The 23,160-nt window shown below is 39.5% G+C and overlaps 2 protein-coding genes across 5 annotated transcripts; both read left to right on the forward strand.

Annotated features, from left to right (window-relative positions):
• Positions 1–919: 919 nt before the first annotated feature.
• On the forward strand, positions 920–4,749 carry LOC115738006 (pentatricopeptide repeat-containing protein At4g39530-like). 4 transcript variants are annotated; one of them, XM_048274981.1, is made up of 4 exons: positions 920–2,983; positions 3,416–3,503; positions 4,028–4,096; positions 4,412–4,749. In XM_048274981.1, the coding sequence occupies exon 1, from the start codon at positions 965–967 to the stop codon at positions 2,741–2,743; it is 1,779 nt and encodes a 592-aa protein (XP_048130938.1). In that variant the 5' UTR covers positions 920–964; the 3' UTR covers positions 2,744–2,983; positions 3,416–3,503; positions 4,028–4,096; positions 4,412–4,749. The 4 variants fall into 4 exon arrangements, with proteins under 4 accessions (XP_048130938.1, XP_030526358.1, XP_030526374.1 ...); XM_030670498.2 differs by having other exon boundaries at positions 3,416–4,096; XM_030670514.2 differs by having other exon boundaries at positions 3,416–4,065.
• A 9,057-nt stretch (positions 4,750–13,806) lies between these two features.
• On the forward strand, positions 13,807–15,746 carry LOC115736722 (1-aminocyclopropane-1-carboxylate oxidase 5-like). Its single transcript, XM_030668553.1, has 3 exons — positions 13,807–14,008; positions 14,643–14,857; positions 14,953–15,746. Exons 1-3 carry the CDS (start codon positions 13,907–13,909, stop codon positions 15,557–15,559), a joined length of 924 nt encoding a protein of 307 aa, XP_030524413.1. The 5' UTR covers positions 13,807–13,906; the 3' UTR covers positions 15,560–15,746.
• Positions 15,747–23,160: the final 7,414 nt, after the last annotated feature.

A 23,160-nucleotide genomic window follows, 5' to 3' on the forward strand; every position in this document is an offset into this window, starting at 1 on the left:
GAATCCACGGAAGATCCGATTGAGCTGTAATGTGGATCTCTCTTCCACTGAACTTTTACGTGGATCCGGATCTTGTGGTAGTTGACCGTCGGAAGTCAATGGTTGAACGTGTTATTATTTTTTTGTTTTGGGTTTTTTTTTTATGTTTTTACAATCGATTAATCTAATTATCTTTGATAATCTTAGTCCTTTCTTCAAACATCATTAGTAACTCCATCAATTTAATAATGGCACGATACAAGTATTTGAATGTCCCATTATTCTCTAATTACAAAACAGTGTGGGTAATTTCCGCAACATGTTTGTCGTTTTTTTTTTAAATTGATTTCATCTGTAAAGTTGATGAAAAAGACGGATCAAAGGGCACTGAATTTCCAAATCCGTCTCCCTCCCAGCTACCTTTTCTTTGGACCCTACTTTTTTTTTCTTTTTCCTTTTTGTCTAGATTTGGACCCTACTTTAAAAGTTACGAAAACGTTAAAAATTTGACTTTTTTGTGGTACAATTTCCAATGCAAGCATAGTTTTATCCATAACATTCGCCTCAAAATCCTTTTAAAAACTCCGAAGAACCAAGTTGTAAATATTAAGTTACGAAAGTTAGATACGGAATGGTTTGAAAATATCATATTTCGGCTCTAACTTATATCGGTTGAAAATAGAGCGTATTTTTTTTTTCCAATAGATGCTGCATTTATCAGTTTGACCAAAATAAATAGTAATATAACCAACCTACAAAATTCAGAAAATCTTACTTGTGTTTTGGAAATTAAAAACGTTTTCAGTAAATAAAGCTGGATTTGGTGAAGAAAAAGACTAGATTTGATACGGGCCTCGTGATTGACGGGCCTGGCCAGGCCCGATTGCCCCTGATGCTCCAAAAGATGATGAGCGGCTTTTAACCAACGACTTGGACTTCATCCACGCCTCCCCGACTCCAAATTTTCTCCCGCCGTTTCAAACGCATGAACGGAGAAGGCCTTGGCTCCCTCTTGCACCAATGCTCCAAGATCAAAGCCTATCGCCGCGGGATGTCTCTTCACGCTCTTGCCATCACGTTAGGGATGCACTCCGATACTGTAGTCTCCAACCATGTCCTCAACATGTACGCGAAGTGTGGCAACATCTCGCTCGCACGTCGGGTGTTCGATGGAATGCTCGAGAGAAGTCTGGTCTCTTATTCCGCCATGATCTCTGGCTGCAGCCAGGCTGGGGACCATGGGATGGCGCTTGGACTGTTCTCTCAAATGGGTGTTGCCCCGAATGAGTATGTTTACGCTTGCGCCATCAGTTCGTGCGCCTCGCTCAAGGCATTGCTGCAAGGGCAGCAAATTCATGCCCATTCGCTGAAGTCCGGTTACGCACCCGTTTCTTTTGTTGCCAACTCTCTGATTTCGTTGTATATGAAACTGGGCCTTTGTGATGATGCCGAGTCGGTGTATGAATGTGTCGCCGAACCGAATACTGTTACTTATAATACGTTAATTGCTGGTTTTGTAGAGAATCATCAGACCAGAAAGGGATTTGAAGTCTTTAAGCTAATGCATGAACAGGGTCTTCTGCCAGACAGGTTCGCATTTGTCGTGTTATCAGAGATTCCCCTTGAGTCAAAAAATTTACAGAAGGGAATGGCTTATCATTGTCTAGCAATCAAGCTTCAACTTGACTCCTGTGCTTTTGTGGGCAATTTGATGATGACAATGTATTCCAAGTTCAATTTGTTTGATTCGGTGGAGAGGGCTTTTAGAGTGATCGAAGATAAAGACTCCATTTCCTGGAACACGTTAATGACTGCTTGTAATCAGTGCCTTGATTATACAAAGAGTTTGAGAATTTTCAAGCAGCTGAAAGTTGAGTGCACTGAACTGCCTGACGACTTCAGTTACACCTGTGTGATTACCGCTTGTGCGGAGCTTGCTTCACTTCATCTAGGCAAACAGATTCATGCTCATCTGATTAGAACAAAGCTGTCATGGGATGTTGGAGTTGGTAATGCCCTTATCAATCTGTACGCTAAATGTGGTTCCCTGGAATATGCTTGTAGGGTATTTTGGAGGATGCTTTCCCGGAATCTTGTTTCCTGGAATACCATGATTTCTGTATATGGAAACCATGGGCTTGGAGAGAAAGCCCTTGAAATTTTTGAGCAGATGCTTGCAATGGGAGTAAGACCGGATTCTATCACATTTGTAGGACTATTGATAGCTTGCAACCATGCTGGGCTAGTGGACAAAGGGTTAACTTACTTTAACATTATGATAGAGCAGTATGGGGTTTCCCCTGATTTAGAACATTTCTCTTGCCTCATTGATATGTTGGGACGGGCTGGGAGATTATACGAGGCAGAAGAGATAATTAGTGAATATGATTTTGGGCATGATCCGGTTATATCAGGAAGCTTGCTTGCGGCATGCCGGCTGCATGGGAATGTTGATATTGCGGAACGTCTAGCAAAAAGGCTTTTGAAACTACAGCCTCTGTCAACCTCACCATATGTACTGTTGTCAAACTTGTATGCTTCAGGTAGGGCATGGGTTGATGTTGCCAAAGCAAGGAAGTTGTTGAAAGTCAGTGGACTGAAGAAAGAACCGGGCCATAGTTTGATTGAGGCTAATGGGACATTGAGAAAATTTACTATGGGAAATTTTTCTCATGCACAGGAAGATGAGATGAAGGATCTACTAAGAAACTTAGATTGGGCAATAGGTGACATTTATTCATGCCAAACCAACATATTCGTCTAGTCCTTATGTATTTCATCTGTACTGTAGCACTGAGAGTTGCCTCCACAACATGCCCATGGGTGCAAAATTTGAGGGAGCCTTTGGAGCACTTTGGATCCACCATTCTTTGGGAATTTGGAATAACAGCCTTAGGAGTGGAGTGATAAGTCTGGTAGCATTGGTGAAGAACAAGATGAAGAGCGGAGGGAGAGGGGATCGACAGGCCTCTGGATTTGTGGATTTAGGCTTCTGCTTTTTCAGGTGCTCATCTGGTTTATGCTTATTTTTGTTTTACTTTTCCATGGACTTCTTGTGCATGTCCATCTTGTGGTTGTTGCATTCACGATGAGTACAACGTTGCCTTGTTTTTACCAGAGTTCTCTTTTCCATGGTTCTAACTGTAACTTGTGAAAATTAAGTTCACAAAGCACCTCAAGAAGTACTGGAGAAACAACCACAAAGTTCTCTTCTTATGTGGAGAATGTATAGGAAGTTTGTTTTTGCATTATGCTCTAAGAAATGTCGGTGGATCAATCTATTTCAGAGTTTCTTGTCTACCTGATGTCATTTTCACAAGATATTCATGTTTGGAACTTTTGATGTTGAGTTTTCCTTGGTTGTTCAGAGCAAATTACTCCTCTTCAATAGCCATTTAGCTCCTTGTCCATCCGATTCATGTTCACACTTTTTCAGGTGTAGCACCTGAAATTTCCTTGGGTTTTGGTGTATTGCAGCAAAGAGGAATAATAATATACTGAGATAATGACATATCCCTTAATGGGTAAGTTGTCCTTTCCCGCATAGAGTAGTAGGTCATTGTTCTATGTTGTTCTTATTGTTTTATTGCCACAAGTACTTCAGGCTTTTGAATGCTTCATATTCCCTGATATTGCAAAGCTAGACAACTTAATGAGCGTCATCATCATCTACTTGAAAATACCAGAAGCATTTGGTGACTGGCGATCATTTTGGGATTACTGATCTATCCTTGGATTACTCCATCATCCTTTACAACTTGGATGGTCTTTTATACCTTTTCCAATCCTTTAGACGTTGCTTATGGTGATTGGTTATTTAGTGACCCAATCTTGATGAAATTTACTGCATGAAAAAGTTGGAAAGCTCCGCTAGACGAGGTTATGGGCAGTAATCAACACAGTGCTTCTGGCTTAAACCAAATAGTTGCAGTAGGCTGCTTTTTGATCATCTTTGTTTGGTTCTGTTATCACCCAATGCAGATGGAGCTTTTGCATATTTCACTTATAATCTGGAGCTGCTTTTCATGGTTCATTGTTGTTTTTCAAGGAAGCAGACCACTAATCAGGGAAGAATTGATGATCAAGGTACTCCATCACAATTCGCTGGCTTCTATCTGTAAGTTCGACTTTCAACCTTGCTCAAGGTGTAACATCATCGAGATGATGGTCTATTTAACATTGAGGGCCCAGTCTCTCTCTTATACTTGAACCAGAGTTTGGGATATTTTTACTTAAAGGAGGCTGCACTTGCAACGTTTCACGAATATACTCAAAATCGTCAGGAACACAGGCATGTAAACCCTATATAGGCTATGGGGGTGTATAAGTAGTCTTCAGCATCCTTAGGAACTAGAGATGCACTCATTGTTATTAATTTACTGCGCCCTTTGCTTTTTGGTTTTCCTAATTTTGCTGTTTTCCCTTTTCCCAGTTTAATTATGAGGAGAGTGTACATGGCTTCAGAGATTTTTTGAAGCGCCACTGGGTGAAGTCCTCGAATCTAAAGTGAAGCTGGTGAGGAGTCATCTCTGTAACATAGGTCATGAAGGCAGCCATATTTTGGATGGTTTGATAATTGCATTGTGGTATGTCAATTAATCATACCTTTCCCAGTTGTATCTGTGATTTCAAATAGTAGTGTCATCCCGTTCACCATTGGTTAACAGAATGTCTAACTCTAACAAGCTGAAAAACACATGCCTAAAGGTGTAATGCATTGTTATTGGACGGGGAGGATGTACAGATAATGGCATCAATCAGTTCAAGCTTTTCAGCCTATCTCTGGACTATGACATGAGTGCATTGTGAAGAATATCATGTTTTGATGTCGGGAGATGGAAGAAGGTTAAGAACACGAAGTCGAGAGTACCCTGAGTTGTTTGGAAATGAAACATGGGGAAGACATTTCCTCGCAACCAATAATCACGATTTGTATGGTCAAGAGGATGATGAAAAACCTACTCTTCGGGAAAATTGTCAAAAAGTCATAAACCTTTCATATTTTTGCCAACTTAGTCCTAAACCTTTAAGTTTGCCAATTTAGTTGTAAACCTTTTCATTTTGTGCCGATTCTGTCCTATTTATCAGAAATTGCTGACGTGAATGCCAATCGTCCTACGTGATACCGTTGGCGACAATTTTAATAAATTTTTTAAATTTTTGTTTAAAAAAAAAGTCAAATTTTTTTTTTTTGGTTTGCTGGCTTTAAGTCCGCAACCACCGCTGGATTAGGGCCAGCAAGGGTCACCGGCCCTAATCGGGCTAGGGTCGCCGGCCTTGAAGCCAACAAAGGAAAAAACGGGAAAAAAAATTAGATTTTTTCAAATAAAAATATTTAAAAATTATCCATGTCGAGACCGGCAGTGCCACGTAAGACGATCGGTGTTCACTTCGGTGATTTCAGGCGAATAAGACTGAATCGGCACAAAGTGAAAAAGTTTAGGACTAAATCAGCTTACTTAAAATATTTATGACTGAATTGGTAAAAGTGTGAAAGGTTTAGGACTTTTTTGACAATTTTTCCCCCTACTCTTCTCTTCCCAGTTTCTGCAATGGTGTGATGCAGAAGAAATCCAACCGACAAATTAATGGTATGTCGAAGGTAGGTAGATAATTACAAAGAGATTGGGCATCCTTCGTGGATCAATTTATGGAGTTCTTTTGCTTAGTTCACCCCCTTTTATCTTCTGATCTAAAGCAATCGAATGTAGAAAAGGTGTTTGAAAAGGAGAAATTATTCTTTCATCCGTGACCGATGAGATTTAGGAGGTTCTTTTCGAAGTTTCCTCTACAAAGGCTAACTTTCACATTCTTCATAAAGCCCCTGAGGGAGATTTTTCAGTTTAGATGTGGTTAACATGGTTCAAAGCTTCTTACTGTATAAGCTACATCTCGAAGAAATTGAACCATACAAGCATTGTCCTTGCTCCTCAGCTTACCCTGCCGTGCATGCCAGAGCTAAATCTTTGTGCAATGTGAGTCCTAATCTTTTCCTTTTTGGGGCCAGAAAGTTAAAAATTTATTCAGGACATATTGGAAAAAAAAGGTTAAAAACCTTTGCGATTGTAAAAGAAAAAACATAAAATTAGATTACTTTGCATAAATTAAGTCCTTTTCCTACCATTTTCTATTCAAATAACCGACAACCGGGATCTATTTTTCAAGCCAGTACTCAAATGGGCTGGCCTGTTGAGCCCATCTGGATTATGGGCTTCTAATACTAAAGCCCAAAATTTCCCTGTCTTACTCAGCCCATTGCATTTCTATTGACAATAAAGCTATTCAAGTTTATAAACTTTCGAATCGATACATATATATGATCCAAATCGCCACCAAAGCATAATACAGTTGTGCCAAAAAACACAAACGGTGTACTTCAAAAGAAATATTGAGTCAACCTAAGATTAATATGTGTATTTCCGAATACACTAAACTAGTAATTAACGTGGAGGAAGTAGCTTTTTAGATGAGGGGAATTTGAACAAGAATTTGGATGATGGGACAAGTGAGGTGTCATTAAAATGAAGATTGCTAAGTAAGACTGGTCTTTATTCTGCGGAGTGTTCACAGCTACTTAGTTGATAGCGGACAAAAAGAAAGTCCCTTTTTCTTGAAATTTGACACTTCCCCACTCCAATTTCCGGTTTAATGACAATTGGGTACAGGGAAAATGAGAACAAAAATGGTTTGTGAAGGAGTTTATGGTAGCAACCGAGGAAAACTTGTATTGCAACGGTACCACCTCTCGGTTTGGATTTCTCATCTACAGGAAGTCAATGTAAAGCGTTCTTTTCACGCATTCATGGAACGTTGATTTCCGAACATTTGAATCTACGAATAGAATAATTTGATTTTACCTGTCGAAATAACTCTCAATAAACACATTACACCCATCCAAACCAGTTTGAATATATTAATCCCTATTGCGCCATTAATTGAGAACCCCAATTCGTCCCTTCATGGGGAAAGAGAACGGTTGAGGTAGTTATCTAACTAAACAAGATGAGCGGACTTTGCTCATCAAATTCTTTACTAATCTTCAGCTTTGGGCCAATCAAACTTGGCCAATCTTGTGTTGCAAGTCAGAGAAATGATTACTCAAAGGTTCTTTTCAGACAAGAATACACTAACATCACCTTGCTCTTGAAGAAAGTAGACAAAAAGCAAAGTACTTTATTCATACTAGATCTTAAACCTAAATCCTCCCGACCTTTTAATTGAAGTGAACCAGAAGTACCGGACACATCGAAGCCGACCACGGCAATGACTTTGCTTGGCGTACTCTGCATGTCCAGCAAAATTATTTTTAATTGCAGCTATCCGAGGCTTCTTGTAACAAGATGTATGATGTACTGCAATAACATATTGATAACAACTGGTTAAAAAAAGTTGGGTTGAGACAGGGAAACCCTAAAACCAAATCTATGTACAGAGACTCTAGACCGTTTCTGAGTGCTTTGCGTGAAACATTGCCGTTCAGCATCATGTGACATTAATCCTCATGCATGAACATCTCTTCGATCGTTTCACTCGTTTCAAGACTTAAGCTTCGTTATTTTTTTTTTTATCATGGATTGTCTTGGGGGAATGAATGGAGTTCCTCTCTTGCATTCTAGGGTTTCTTTCTTCTTCCTCTTTTACTTGTAACTGTATACTCCATAATTGGGAAAGCCTCGAGGATGCATGTTTTGAACTCCGCACTCGTACAAGGATGGATCTAAATAAGATCAAGAACATTACGATGCTTGATCAATACCCTTCGCCAGTTTTTCTTCACCAAACTAGGGTTTTACTGAAGTGGAAACTAAGATTTCGGGTACCTAAACTCACGCGTATACAAGGAGTAAGAGTAGAGAGGAATTCTCTAAGTTTCGTTGGACTGCCATTGAGACAAAAGGTGTCTTGTGATAAGAATAGGATCAACTCACACTCAACAAACACTATGAAATGTTTAAGTCGAGGCCTGGCAATATAGCGATAAGTAAGTTGATAAATCAATAACAAACAACCTGAATGCAATCTGAGTAGAGTTTCAGTCGGGGAACTGAAAGATGAATTCGGGAGGGACTGAAATTGCTTGTGTAACTTTGAAATGTGTAGAATCACATTTTTTTAAAAATACTAGTTTCCCCACATAAAATCTACAAATTCACCAAGTCATAAGAGAAGCCAAACACTTGTGATTTCCGTTTTAACTTCTCTCAACTTTCATGAAACGTTGAAGACGAGAGAAAGTTTGGAAATTAGTGAAGAGTGATCGATCAAGTGTTAATACAATTCCATCTAAGAGTTACCTATGAGTACATAAAACGATATTTTCACACAAAGAAACTTCTTCAAATGGGATTCAATGGTTTATTATCATCAGAGTTGGACTTTTTGTATTATATATATATATATATATATATATATATATATATATATATATATATCTCTCTCTCTCTCTCTCTCTCTCTCTCATGCAATTTGGAATACTCAAAGGGTCAATTCTTTTTTTCCTGAATTACAACAGGAGGGATTCGAACCCTCGACATCGTGGTTCATAGCCACGTGCTCTAATTCTACGAGCTACGGGCCCCGCCCCCATCTCCACTGAATTTGTTCTCGGGAGTACCCTAAAAAAAAGGAACCTTTCCTCTCCCCAACCATTTCATTTCGGGTTAAGTAGATGTGAAACCGCCTTTCTCTCTATAATAAGGGTGTGTTTTTCTTGTGGAGGATAGAACCATGCATTGTACTATCACAGTCAATTATATCGAATTTCTTATACCATTAAGCATATTACTTTAACCCTAGGCAGATAGCGGGAATCGAACCTACGTCTTCTCCTTGGCAAAGAGAAATTTTACCATTTGGCTATATTCACTTTTTTTTTTTTTTTTGTTCTTGATACCTTGAGGTGTCTGAATAAGAATATTATATTTTATGTGCAAAATGTGGAATGACCACTGAGCACTTTGTTTATATCTGAATTCATCAGCAATAACGATCCACACGAATCCGGACATCTTATGTTTTGATTTGTCTGTGTATGTACAAAACAATGAGAACTCGTTCCTATATATTCCAATTTAACTCTTATTTTTCGCTGGCAAGTTGAGTTGACATTTGACCAATGGACATGTTCTTTTAGATGAAAAGGTTGACTTATTTTCTTGAAGTATATGTGCCTTGTGGCTACAGCTCTTCCTGTTATCGATCCTTGAATACTCCTAATGGTCGGCTTTTGGTCAACGTCCAAACCGTTTATTGATCTCTTAAGTTATTGATTCGTGTTCACCGCCCATTGTTAAGATCTAACCGCGCATTCATTTGAGATTCAATTAGTGTGTGAATGAATTTCAATTGCACGCATAGTCAAATCTTGAGGTATCTTGACATATTAATTTTGTTCACCGCCTGGTGTTAAGATCTAACCGTGTATTCATTTGAGATTCAATTAGTGTATCAATGAATTTCAATTGCACGCACAGTCAAATCTTGAGGTCGCATGTGTAAAACTTATCTTTTCCAAATCGAGAGTGGATAAAAAGAAATAGGGATTCTTTACCAAAAAAAAATAATTAGGGATTAGTATATTTGCAATGGAGATTAAATTATCCGTTGCTTTGATACTAAACTTGGGTCCTGACCACAATAACGATGGGGATGGCAATAAGTCGACGAATTTAATAATGTTCAACATCATCTCAATGTCACTATCATGTATTAAGTTTTCATAAAACGTAAATAACTTTCCAAGGGAAAAAAGTTATCAGACGTGGATTATCCAACTAATCATAAATCTTTTAACTTGGCCAATTTAGTCCTAAACCTTTTGACAAATTTTTTATTTTGCCATTTCAATTAATTTCGGCCAAAAATCGCTGATGTAGACGCAGACCATCCTACATGTCACAGCTAGTGTTGACGTGAACGTTGCAATTTTAATTCCTTTTTTGATTTTTAATTTTGTCTTATCTTTGCTTCTTCTTTTTTTCCTTCTTCCTCCGCCAATCGCTGGCCATCGTAGGCAAGGGCTAGTGAGGGTCGACCACTCCAAACTCTGGCAAGGTCACCGGGATGGAATCTAGCAAGGCCCAACCCTCATTGGCCATCACTGAGGCCCGGCGACGAGAAAAGAAAGAAGGAAAAAACCCAAAACAAAACAAAACAAAACAAAAATAATAAAAATAAATGCATAAAAAAATTTTGGTTAATATTCAGATTAGAAGTTACGACCGCATATCCATGATTTGCGGCTCTATGATCACGCCCCAAAACCGCATCTTCATCTTAACAATAAGCAGTTACTACTCTTCACTTGTTACTGGGCTCAACTGCATGTTTGCATATCAAACTTCTCAACGAGCCGTTTATAACTTCCCAAAGTGGCATCTTTATCATCTTCACTTTTGCCTTCAACACTTAGCTAAATCTATTCTACATGTTAATGGTCGACCAGCCGTTATCGTATGTTGATTACAGCACTTGGTTATTGATATTCATGATTATGAACAAGCTCCTCTGCCATCAATATCCTACAATAGTCTAATCACCCGACACCGAGCTCTTATATTGGCATCATGTCCATTATTAGTATTCGCGTTCTTGAACAAACTTCTCTGCCATTGATTATAATCATTCAACATCAACCTCTATATCGGTGTCATATTGACACGATCCCCAATGCTTTGCGAGGCAATAGACACGAACATCTGAAAAAAGAAATAAGGAACTCATAGAATTGGCTTAGTGACGAAGAGACACATGGGTACTAGTAGATTAGACCATCGATACATGGTCGATTTTCATGTTATCAAGCGCTGGAAAATGTATGTTTGAACTACTTACTTGAGATTCGACCTACATCTTACATGATTTAAGAGATTAATATATCATACATAAAGTCAACTTCCTTGTCATAATTTCTTTAAAAAATGGGGAGTTGACAAAGTAATTGACAAGATTATAATTGGTGATGTCCCTTTCTATTGAAGTCACCAACCATGGCCTTGCTTCAGCCCCCGAATCATGCCAACAAATCAGTGTAGCACGTACCACACCTTTCACGGTAGACTGCTCGATTGTTCCATCATTCTCAGTCAAAGGCTTGGGTTGGAGGGTTACCAGATGTTGCCACGTCAGCTTGATGAATGGTAGTCGGCAGAGGCTTGAATTGCAAGTAGTGCAACACACGATCACATCAATTTCATGCCGAAGAATAATAAAAAGTGAAAAGATGTAATCGCCATTCGGGTGTGTACTTGGCTTTAATAATAGCAAATATAGTTTATAGATAAGAAAAAAGTGCATGCACTGACTGGATTAAATATCGGCTTAAGTACACTCCAAGTGTCATCGGTTGTGTATGGCACTCACTTTAGTGTCAAAACTTTCAAATCAATCACTTTAGTGCTAAGTTTTTGTAACTTCGATCACTTCAGTGCTAAGTGCATATGTGATCGCCGGAAAGTCTACATGGAGTCTATGTGGACTTTTTACATAAAAAAAAAAAAAAAGAAGAAAGACGTGGCTCGCCGGAGGCCAACTTCTTATTGTGAAGAGCAACACGACGTCGTTACAACCGATTTCGTCCAACATAAACCCTAAATCCCCAAATTAGAAATGAGTGATAGAGCTTAATGTCTAGGGTTCAATTTGGAGGCTTCTCTTGACTACGGCTCTCCCTATGCAACGGTGACGAAGGAGCGAAAGTACCAAAGCCCTTCTTCCACGCTAGGCGAGTTGTGAGCCTGGCCTCATTTGGGTGGTCGATCGCTCAGGCAATTCCAAGTGGGAGCACGGGCGAGGGCTGCTCGTGCCTGGAATCGGACCTGCCCGACAGCTTGAGCTTCGACATTACGTACTTGAGGTGAGCTTGACCAGCTTCTAGCTCCTGGATCTTCCCGAGGAGTTCCTCGGCCGGTGGGGTCTCCATTCTTGGGCCGGTGAGCGAGCGAAATCACAACTCCTCCTCCCCCCCCCGGCGAGAGTATTCCAATCCAATCACCCAATGTTCGACGATGGTACTAAGAGGACCATGGACAGATTCGCACCCTCTAAAGCCCCCTCTAGGGCATGATCCTATTCGCCGGACTCCATCAATTTCACAGTCTGAACTAGAGTTTGTGGGAGGACATAGCAACACCGGAGTTCAAAAGACGAACCCCCATCTCTCTCTAGAAGACATTCACAAAATTACCGCTTAGTGTTGATGAAAAGGACAAATTCGCCATTCACACACACTATCTCTCTATCAAACTGGAGAGAATCGATTAATGAAGAAGAAGAGATTGCCCCTCCTTCCAATGCTCAATGAGCTCTCTCTCTCTCTCTCTCTCTCTATATATATATATATTCCATCGAGGGGTTTGGTCTGGGCTTCTTGTTGTTGTTGCCCTATCGGTCATCTCCATCCATCGTGCTTATTTATGCTTTCAGCAAAGTAAAACATCATTTCGCATGACATCCCTCCGAAGACTAAGACAGAGCGAGGGATGTCGTTTTTGTGTTTGTATTATGATATACAAAAGACATCATTTTTCATTTCTACCCTCGTTTAAGCTACGTCATATTTCCACCATGGCAACTGCTTGTAAAAATTTTCCACGTAAGATAATAAAACTCAATTTTAAAATCCACGTAATTCATTTCGCCGGACTTTGGCTGGATTTTGGTCAGAATGGCACTAAAATGCATGATTTTCTCCGAAATTATCACTGAAATGATCGAAGTTACAAAAACTTAGCACTAAAGTGATCGATTTGAAAGTTTTGACACTAAAATGAGCGTTGTACACAACTTATGCCACTTGGGGTGTACTTAAGCCATTAAATATCAGAAACATAATTTAAAAAGGCAACATAAGAAAAAATTGCAATACTTAGCTCATCGAGGGTAAGATAAAGAAATTTTATATGAAATTTGATAGATTGCACATATTGCATGAGAATTGCACTGAAACACCAATCGGCTTGACGGTTGATGAGCCTCACCGACCCGCACTAATCCATCGGTGTGAGAGTCACGTAGTAATCATGGGATCAAATCCTAAGATGTTAGCTAAGGCATGCATAGTTGAAAGTCATAAAAGTTAGATCAAATGATGCCTTTATGTTAAAAATTAATGGGTGTTAGCTGTTTTTGAACACACTCATGTTGTTAATCCTTGAACCATTAGAGCCTTCTAGATCAAAGTTTGATTAAAGGGTTTTACTTTCTTTCTTTTTTGTCTGTCCTATCTCTAACTCTCATCTCTCTGACTTTTGCTTTGCCTTTTTTCTAGAGCGATGGAGTCGAACCCCCCACCTATAAGACTAGCATTCCCACTCCCAAAAAAATCCCTTTACCGACAAGGCTGCATGCCTATTGGTAAAGAGACGCTTGAGTTAAAAGTTTCCTCCATTGGAATACAAAAGTATTTGCATGACGGGCACATCCTCGTTTTAGGTTTATCTGGTGAAGACAAAGCTACATCTAAAAGCGGAAAATGTATAATAATAATAATAATAATAATAATAATAATAAACTAAGCTAAAGTGTCCCAGGCGGAAAAATTAGGAAGACGAGATGCATCACAACCTGAAGATGAGTGCTTGTGTTGTGGGTTACAAGACCTTGAAAGCGTTGACTTTGGGTCATTAAAATAAAGGGTCACCGTCCCACAACTTACCCCTGATCCAACGGCTGCCTTTTGACAAAGAATTCTTTTTTTTTTTTACTTATAAAATAAAAAAGAATAAACAAATATTTTGTAGAGTTGACAGTTAAGGTCCATCCATGATGGCGGGAGTGCAATATAAATAGAGACCTGCTGCACATCTCTGTTTGCAGCATCAGAAACAAGCTTCATTTCACCATCACAAAGCAAGCAGCTTGAGTAGTCCTCTCAGAGTTCTACTCGTCTTCATTCACATACAAACTTCAAGAAGTATTTGCACATCGAATGGCGATTCCCGTGATCGATTTCTCGAAGCTCAGCGGTGAGGAGAGGGTCAAGACGATGGCTCAGATCGCCAATGGCTGTGAAGAATGGGGTTTCTTCCAGGTACAACATTCCATCCCATATTCATCATCTTCACTTGAGACTTTGAACGAGGGAAGCGAAGTCTTGAGTTTGATTTTCTTTCTTAGTGCATGTATGCGCGCGCCAGTGTATCCTTTTGAGTCAAGTTGAGCAGTGTTCACCCAGATCTTGGTAGTTTGGAACTTTTAAGTGTCTCTGAATTATGAAAGTGCCCTAATTTGGATGGTTTATCAATCATTGAAGGAAATGTTTTGCTCTCACTTCTTCAAACTTTCTACTTCTTCATCTTTATTTTCTTGTTCCCAGTTCCAACAGGAGAACCATACAATAGGGTAAATTCTTCCCCTCTAAATCCATGAAATTTCAAAATTGTTCTAATGGTTATCTGTCAACTATTATGATAGGTAGAAAAAAAAATCCCAGTAATACGATACTACTAGAAGGTACAGGGTGGTTCCATAAGGGAAAAAACTCTGAGATACTTCGTCTTGCGTACATATGAACTCAATGCATGTCAATACTAAAATATGATGGGCTAACTTCATGAGGAACCCACGTGATCTAACCGCTCCCGTAAATGATACATATGCTAAAGGATATCTAGAGCTAGTTATTCTAGTCTTGTGAATTGATTATTATGTGGTGATGAATGCAGCTGGTGAACCATGGGATATCAGAGGAGCTACTGGAGAGAGTGAAGAGAGTGTCTACCGAGTTTTACAAGTCGGAGAGAGAAGAGAACTTCAACAAGTCAACCCCTGTGAAGCTGTTGAGTGAGAGTGATGGCGAAAAGGTAGAGAACGTGGACTGGGAGGATGTTGTCACTCTCCTTGATGACAATGAATGGCCTTCCAACACTCCCGGTTTCAAGTAATTTTCATCTCTCTCTAAACTTCAGGGGTGGGAATAATTTGCATGATTTCGATAGAAGGATTTGCTAATAATTTGCATGCGTAACTTGACAGGGAAACCATGGCAGAGTACCGCGCAGAATTGGAGAAGCTCGCCGAGAAGGTCATGGAAGTCATGGACGAGAATTTGGGCTTGCCAAAGGGCTATATCAAAAGAGCCTTCAACGGTGGCAACGATGACAGTGGCGACGACAACAACAACAACACGGCCTTCTTCGGGACGAAAGTGAGCCACTACCCACCCTGCCCACAGCCCGAACGGATCAATGCCCTCCGAGCCCACACCGATGCAGGCGGCGTGATCCTACTCTTCCAGGACGACACCATCGGGGGTCTCCAGATACTCAAGGGAGGCGAGTGGGTCGATGTGCAGCCACTCCCCAACGCCATCGTCATCAACACAGGGGACCAGATCGAGGTCCTGAGCAACGGCAAGTACAAGAGTGTCTGGCACCGCGTCCTCGCCACCCCAGACGGCAACCGGCGCTCCATCGCCTCATTCTACAACCCATCCCTCGCTGCCACCATCGCCCCTGCGCCGCAGCTCGTGAAGCAAGCTCGCGCTTACCCCAAGTTTGTGTTCGGGGATTACATGTCCGTCTATGCTGAGCAGAAGTTCCTCCCCAAAGAGCCTAGGTTCCAAGCTGTGAAGGCCATGTAATTATCTCTGTCTTTTCTAGGGTTATGCAACAACAATGGCCTTTTCTTCTCTCAGTTGCTGCTTTTATGGAGGAGATGGGAATGCAAGTGTGTGAGCTTTAGGTTTGTAATGATGTGTGACCACGAGATGCCATGAAATGCACCCTGGTCTTTGTTTCATGTTGTAATAGAATTTCCACTTGTCTACAGTCTTATTTTTGCTTGGTCTTCTTTTACTTATACTAGGTCTATATGCACCCTGGTCTTCTTCTTTTTTTCTTGTGAAGCCCAGCATCACCGTGTAGCATGTTAAGCGCAACCGTTGACAATCGTTTCCGAACGGTTGTGACGAAAATTGAGTGATAACCCATTTTGATTCCCCAACCCCATGAACATACTCTTGGTCACCGTTTGACAATCTTAAGAAAGATAGTTCCAAGACATGTCACTGATAGATGTACAATTATCTTGTTAGCATTGTGTTAGCAAGTGCGCTTTTAAGCAGATTAGAGGTATAGAAAAGGTTTCGCTTTCCGGAAATTAGGACGCGCCTCACAAAGCAAGTCTAGTATGGATTAATGAAATACACTGATATCCCGGCTAGCAAAACACTTGTTCTATACAAAGTTCTGACAAACAAATAGAAAAAGACGAAGGAAATGAGGAAAAGAGAATGGCAGCCCAAGTCAATGGGCAGCCTATATGGTGTGAATTTGTAGTATGTAGCTTTGTAAGTGGGATGTTGGATGACCTGTTCAGCTAATGTCCTGTACAGATATGTACATAAACCAGATTCGATGGGTCTTGAATGTAAGTAACTTTCTCCTTGCTTTCCAAGAATTCAAGGAGCTTCAATCACGCCTCTCGTTCCAATTCAGGCATCGTTTTAAGCTACGGAACCAGTCACCGGTCTGGTCACACTTGTTGACCGTTGGGAGCGGATGCTGGCTCATAGATATCCGATCGGAGTCTCCTCTCGAGAGCTGCTGCCTTCTAATCCCATCAAAAGAAACTCACGCATTGCTTCGTGCATCCTCCAGAATCTGTTTGTTCAAACAATACGATATAAATACTTGTTAAAATGCTCCATTCTGTGATGTGATTATGCATGTAAAGAGGTACTTAGAAAACGCTCTATTATGTCAAATTATTATGCATGTAAAGAGCTGCTTCTATGATGGAGAAATCCTCAAGATGACACCATGACAAGACATGCCCTATTGTTTTCTCCCTCCTTTTTTTTATTTCGGAGAATGTGTTCACTGATTCGTCCTTGTAATAAGCCAATTGTGTTCATAGTATTTTATCTTTGAAAGGGGTGGATTAGAACCCCGATCGACAACAACCTCATTAGGACATCGAATCCTTTGCCCCAAGCATAACTTTACCAGTCTGGGAGATTTCACAGTGCAGACGTATTCTAAGAGTTATAGTAAACATCATTCACTGTACTACTGACCTGTCTCAAATCCTGTCTATAATCATCAAACCACAACAAAAGAGAAATAATGAGTTAAAATGAAAAGAAAAATCCTGCTGACACAATAAGAGGGAAATTGAATTGAAGAGCTTGCCTTGTGGGACGTCAGAAATCCAAGAGAAGCAACATTGAAGGGTTCAACGGGGGGGGACAGCATCCATGAATTAATTTGATACATATAATATAACTATCTCCTCCCCAAGCAAGCCACGAAATCAACCCTCTCATGAAGATCACTAGATAGAAACACCTGAGGTGATCAAATTACATAAGTCAAAATACAGCGAAAAATATTGAGAGTCTGCTTGAAAGTACTTTCAGGCAACTACTTGGTATCTTGACTACAAAATGTTTAAGCGAACCTAAAACCCGGGCTTCTCGCAAATACGCCGTGCACGACAGGTTCAATGGGAACGTTCATCTTCTATTGGTATTACAAGAAAGACGCAGCATTTAAATGAGGGAACAAATCATAACAATCCGACTATGCGGCGCAATATAACAATACAGCAGCAATTATGATAAGTACATATTCCCTAGATATCACCGATACCCTAACAGATCAACAATGGCATTAGGCAGAACGACAGCAGGAACTAATGTGCCTTCCCATCAAATGACACAGCTTCTATGAGAGCTCTTGAGCTGTTGCAGCGTCCTCAAGTTTCGTGCATGCGAATGAAGATGATGCCCATGCAGATGTTAAGGGAACCGTTAATTAACATGCTTGTTCCTTGGTCCTAGGCCAGAAGATTATAACCAGTGCTGGCAAATATGGCATAGCATTTCTCAAACAGTGAAGCTGTATTATTATGTCCAGAAAACATCTACCCCTTTAGCTTCTTCCATGAGTTCTGGCCCCAGCTTTTTCAGTAACAGAACAGCTTTTGGTGTAGTTTTCCACATAAATAAAATTGATTCTTTCCTCCAAAAATTAACTCTGAATGAAGATATGACAATCATCCAGACCAGTTGAAATATGTTAATATCTTAATCTTGGGCGCCATTAATTGAGAACCCCAACTCCTCACTTCATGGGAGGAAGAGAACAGTTGAGGTAGTTATCTAACTGAACTAAAATGGGTTGGACTTTGCTCATCTAGTTCTTTATTGATCATGAGAGTTGGACCAATCGAACTTGACCAAAGTCATCACATCAAATGGCTGCAAAGCGAATTGAACTTGTGTTTCAAGTCAGAGAAATGATTACTGAAAGGTTCTGGTCAGACAACAATACACCCTATTACCTTGTTATAAGGAAAAATAATACACTTAACTTGAACAAAATCTTCACCTAAATCCTCCCAACCTATTTAATTGAAATTGAACCAGAAGTACCGGATGCAGTGAAGTCGACCGCGGCAATGACCTTGCCTGGCGTGCTCTGCATGCCCAGCAAAATTCTTTTTAATTGCAGCCATCCTAGGCTTCTTGTAACAAGATGTACGATGCACCGCAATAACATATGATAACAACGGGTCAAAAAAGTTGGGTTGAGACAGAGAAACCTAAAACCAAATCTATGTACAGAGACTCTAGACCGTTTCTGAGTGCTTTGCGTGAAACATTGGAGTTCAGAATCATGTGGCATTAATCCTCATGCATGAACATCTCTTCGATCGTTTCAAGACTAAAGCTTCATTGTGTTTTTTTTTTCTTTTTAATCATCTCTCCTACTAGATGGATTGTCTTGGGGGAATGAATGGAGTTCCTCTCTGGCATTCTCTCGGGCTAATTAGGGTTTCTTTCTTCTTCTTTTTCTTACTTCTAACCGTATACTCAGTACGTTCAATTATCTTTCCCTTTTCTTTTTGCCTCCACAATTGGTCAAAATTCAAGGATACGGGGTTTTGAACTCCACACTTGCACAAGGATGGATCTATATAAGATCAAGAACATTACAGTTTATTGCGATCGATAAACAAACTAGGGCTTTACTGAAGTGGAAACAAAGACTTCGGGTACCTATACCTGAGCGTACACAAGGAGTAAGAGTAGAGAGGTATTCTCTGAGTTTTGATGGACTGTAATTGAAAAAAGAGGTATCTTGTGTTGAGAATATAATCTACTCATTCAACAAACTCTATGAAAAGTTTAAATCGACCTGGTAATACAAGCAGTATATGAACTCGTAATTAAATAACAAACAATCTGAATAGAGTTACTGTTGGGAAACCGGAAGATGAGTTTGGGAGTGAATGAAATTGTTTGTGTGACTTTGAGACGCATAGAATCACTTCTTTTGAGAATCATAGTTGCCCCGGATAAAGTAAAGTTCGGAAATTGGTGAAGAGCCATCAATAAAGTGTTAAAACACTTATCCGTTGCTCATACAATAATTCTATTTCACATAAGGGTTATCCATGAGAGAAGACGATGATCTTTTAACTTTGTTATAGATATATTTAGAAGATTCTGTTTATTTTCTCTTTAACTGGTCATGATTGATTACAGTTTATATTTTGCTAGTTTAGATTGTTATTCTGTAAAACCTACGAATAGGCTCATGTTGGCAATGTATAGAATATTACACTCTTTTTTTCATCTCAATTCTCAATTTGGTATCTAAGCAATCGTTGTTACCTAACGGGTGCACGTCGAGTTTGTTTCATAATAATATCGACCACATTTCTCCGTGGTGGTTAACACGATCTACGCTAGATGCATAGGTCGCTTTACTCTCGTTTCTCCGCCAAGTCCGTCGCTTCAATTGCTATGTGGAACTCTGCCGCTACTCGTTTTGAAAAGCAGACACCAGCACTAGATTCGCCGCTCTCGGACAAGTTAGATTTTGAAATTTCATCTACGACAGCCTCCTGTGTGATGATAGCCTCCTGCCATGTAGCCTACATAACAGCCACATGAGTAGTGATGTCAACGTCAGTCGGTTCTCTCCCTGGCACACTAAACCCGCTTTGGCATTCCATCACAAAACTTGTGTACGGCATAAACATATCATGTCCAGCACACTTCCAACAAAGTGTGTCGATCACGTCGAGCATTATATGGCCCAAAATAGGCTCCTCTTGCATGATATTCCAAGTTTAGCTCAACCATTGAACCTCTTGAATTCAAATGCAATCCAAGTTTTTGTTTGACACATATTTCGTGGGTAATTCTTCTTCTCTTATGTGTGGACAACTTGGTTATTACTAGCATTAAACATATGGGCTTTTGCAAAAATCAAGCAATTTCTCAGTCAATTTGAAAGGAAAGATCTTGGGAGACTCAACTACTTTTTAGGCTTGAAGGTTAGTTCAAATTCCACTGATTATAATCCTTCACAAACAAATTATGCAATTGATCTTCTTTCTCGAGCCAGACTCATTGACAACAAGGTTACTACAATTCACATTAAGATCAATGTCAAGTCTGAAGGCAAAGATGAGACTCCTCTTTCAAATCCTGCACTCTATTTGACAGATGAGTGGTAGTCTTTTATATCTCATCATACTTGACTTGACAACGCTTATGTTGTTCACATTGTTAGATAGTACATGAGTGTGCCCCACGCGAAATCTACCCACATGGTCTAGTCCCATTTGACTTGGCATTTCCACGTTAATAACAAATCCACATTAGGAAAAAATTTCTCCAAAATGAAACCCTTCTAGGAAATGAAAATCGGAGACGAGTAGTGGCAATTTTTGGACATGGTGCTAATGGTGGCAAATTTGGGATTAGAGTAAAATTTGGTGAAATTTCTCTTAGACAAAAAAAAAAAAAAAAAGATCGGGGTAAATTTAGGACTAGACCTGTAATTTGGAGTTTTTTTTAAAATAAAAATGTTCGGGGCATATTTGGACTAGATCTAAAGTTTGAGATTCTTTTCTTAACCAAAAAAAGGGGGATAAAATTGGGACTAGACATAAAGTTTGGGATTTTTCAAGGAATTAGTCCACTCATTTTATCATGGAGTTGATAGCCTGTTCAGAAAATTACTGAGTTGATGACCTCAAGATCGTCACTCTGCTATTATTTCTTTTTTGGCACCTCACTTATCTCATGGTGTATCAAGAAACAAATAATTGTCACTCGCTCTAGTATATGAGCAAAATATCGGGCTCTTGTTAATACCACATCGGAGTTACTTTGGTTGCAATGGTTACTAAAAAACATGGGAGTGCATCATCATAGTTGAACAGTCATTTATTGCGACAATCGAAGTGCTATCCAAATAGCACATAATGGTGTTTTTCATGAACGAATGAAGCACATTGAAATATGTTGTCATCTCATTTGATATCATATCTCCGTCACTTGTTCGACTTGTCTCTACCTCATCCACTGAACAGACTGTTAATGTCTTCACCAAGACGCATCCACTTGGACATTTGTTGAATCTTTCTCCAAACTCAAGTTGACCTCCTTCAAATCACCTTGAGGTTGAGGGCATGTTAAATATATATTGAGGAGTTTCTGTATATTGTCATTAATTAATCTTGATCGATTGTAATGCATATCTTGATACTCTAAATTGTCATCCTGCAAAGCTTACAAATAGACTCATGCGCTCTTCATTTTTTTACCTACAGAATCTCTTTTACATCTCAATTCTCAACTCACTCAAGGAAACCTTTTTGAATGGGATTCGATGGTTCTTTATCGTGGGAGTTGGATTTTGAACGTCAGAGTATTATCTTTGATGTGTGAAATGTGCAGTGGCCACTCAGCGCTTTGTTCATAGTCGAGTTCACCAGCATTAACGATCTACCTTGACAGTCATCGACCAATCCATACGTCTAATGTCTTTCTTTGTATTCTGTGAGTTTTAACTGGCCAATCGGTTGATTTGGTGGCCATACAGGTTTTCCTTCTCTTCCGTCGACCTATCATCACATAAATAGGAAATTCTCCACGTCTATGTGTATATACAAAACAATGAGATCTCGTGCCTATATATTCTAAATTTAGCGGCCAGTTAACACTTTTTTTTCGCTGGCAAGTGGCGTTGACATTTGACCAATGGGCCTATCTTTTTAAACGAAAAGGTTGACTTTTTTTTTTGGTTTTTTTTAAAGTATGTGTTCCTTGTGGCTACAGCTCTTCATGCAATTGATCCTTGAAAACTCCTAATGGTCGGCTTACGGTCAACATCCAAAACACTTATTGGAACCCTTAAGTTATCTATGTGAACTTTTAACATATCTATTTTGTTCACCGCCCGTGTTAAGATCTAATCGTGTACTCATTTGAAATTCGATTAGTGTATGAATGGATTTCAATTGCACACATTACTCGAATCCTGTGTGAAAGTTATCTTGTCCAATTCGAGAGTCAGATAAAAAAAACTGATTAATACATTTATGGAGATAAACTAATTGGTTGCTTTAATACTAAATAGGGTTCTGAACACAATAATGATGTGGATGGCACTTAGTCAACGAATTTAGTAATGGTCAACATCATCTTAACATCACTGTCATTTATTAAGCTCTCATAAAACCTCAATGGCTTTCGGAAAAAAAAAAAAAAAAGCTATTAGACTTCCCATTTAGGAAGGGGGAGATGAAGAATTCGATTACCCACCTTTTCAGGGGATTATTGGGGGAGAGGACACATGAGTAAAGGAGTAGGATTTCGTAACATGTATACCGCACATAGCACACACAATATGACTTGCAAAATAGGGCAGGATAGAACTAGACCCAAAAAAAAAAAAAAACCATAGATTGTAGAATTAATCCTGCCGTAAAGTTTTTACAGGAGAGAATGTGGAAAATAATTATTTACTATCCGAATGCGACATGTATGGCTCCATATGCGAAGAATGTGAAACTCTAGCTTTCAGGGTTATGCTAAATTAAAAATTTAAAACATGCAGTAAGCACTTGCATCACCACGTTGATAGTCCAATTACTTTAGTCGATTGTGCCCAGAAGTTACCGCAATTGATTGGAACGTTAATTAGGAATTATAAAGTTCTAAGCACATAATAATGTGGAGAGGTGGATTAATCCTTAGTCAACGAATTGGTAATCAGGTATTTAAATTTTTATTTTTTAATTTTTTCTTTTAAAAGATGAACAGACAAAATTATTGGGGACAATGGTGGTGGAAGTTTCACAAGTACAGCAAGTCATTCCTCAGTCAGACAAGGCCACAAAATCATCTGGTCCCTCTGAACTGTGCCCCAAATTTCG

Source organism: Rhodamnia argentea, chromosome 2, assembly GCF_020921035.1.
Source record: "Rhodamnia argentea isolate NSW1041297 chromosome 2, ASM2092103v1, whole genome shotgun sequence".
In the NCBI taxonomy this organism is placed as follows: Eukaryota; Viridiplantae; Streptophyta; class Magnoliopsida; order Myrtales; family Myrtaceae; genus Rhodamnia; species Rhodamnia argentea.

Coding starts and splice junctions, on each gene's coding strand:
- LOC115738006 (XM_030670498.2), top strand. CDS start 965: ATGAACGGAGAAGGCCTTGGCTCCCTCTTGCACCAATGCTCCAAGATC.
- LOC115736722 (XM_030668553.1), top strand. CDS start 13,907: ATGGCGATTCCCGTGATCGATTTCTCGAAGCTCAGCGGTGAGGAGAGG. Junction 14,009..14,642: donor AAGAATGGGGTTTCTTCCAG/GTACAACATTCC, acceptor TGATGAATGCAG/CTGGTGAACCATGGGATATC. Junction 14,858..14,952: donor TCCAACACTCCCGGTTTCAA/GTAATTTTCATC, acceptor GTAACTTGACAG/GGAAACCATGGCAGAGTACC.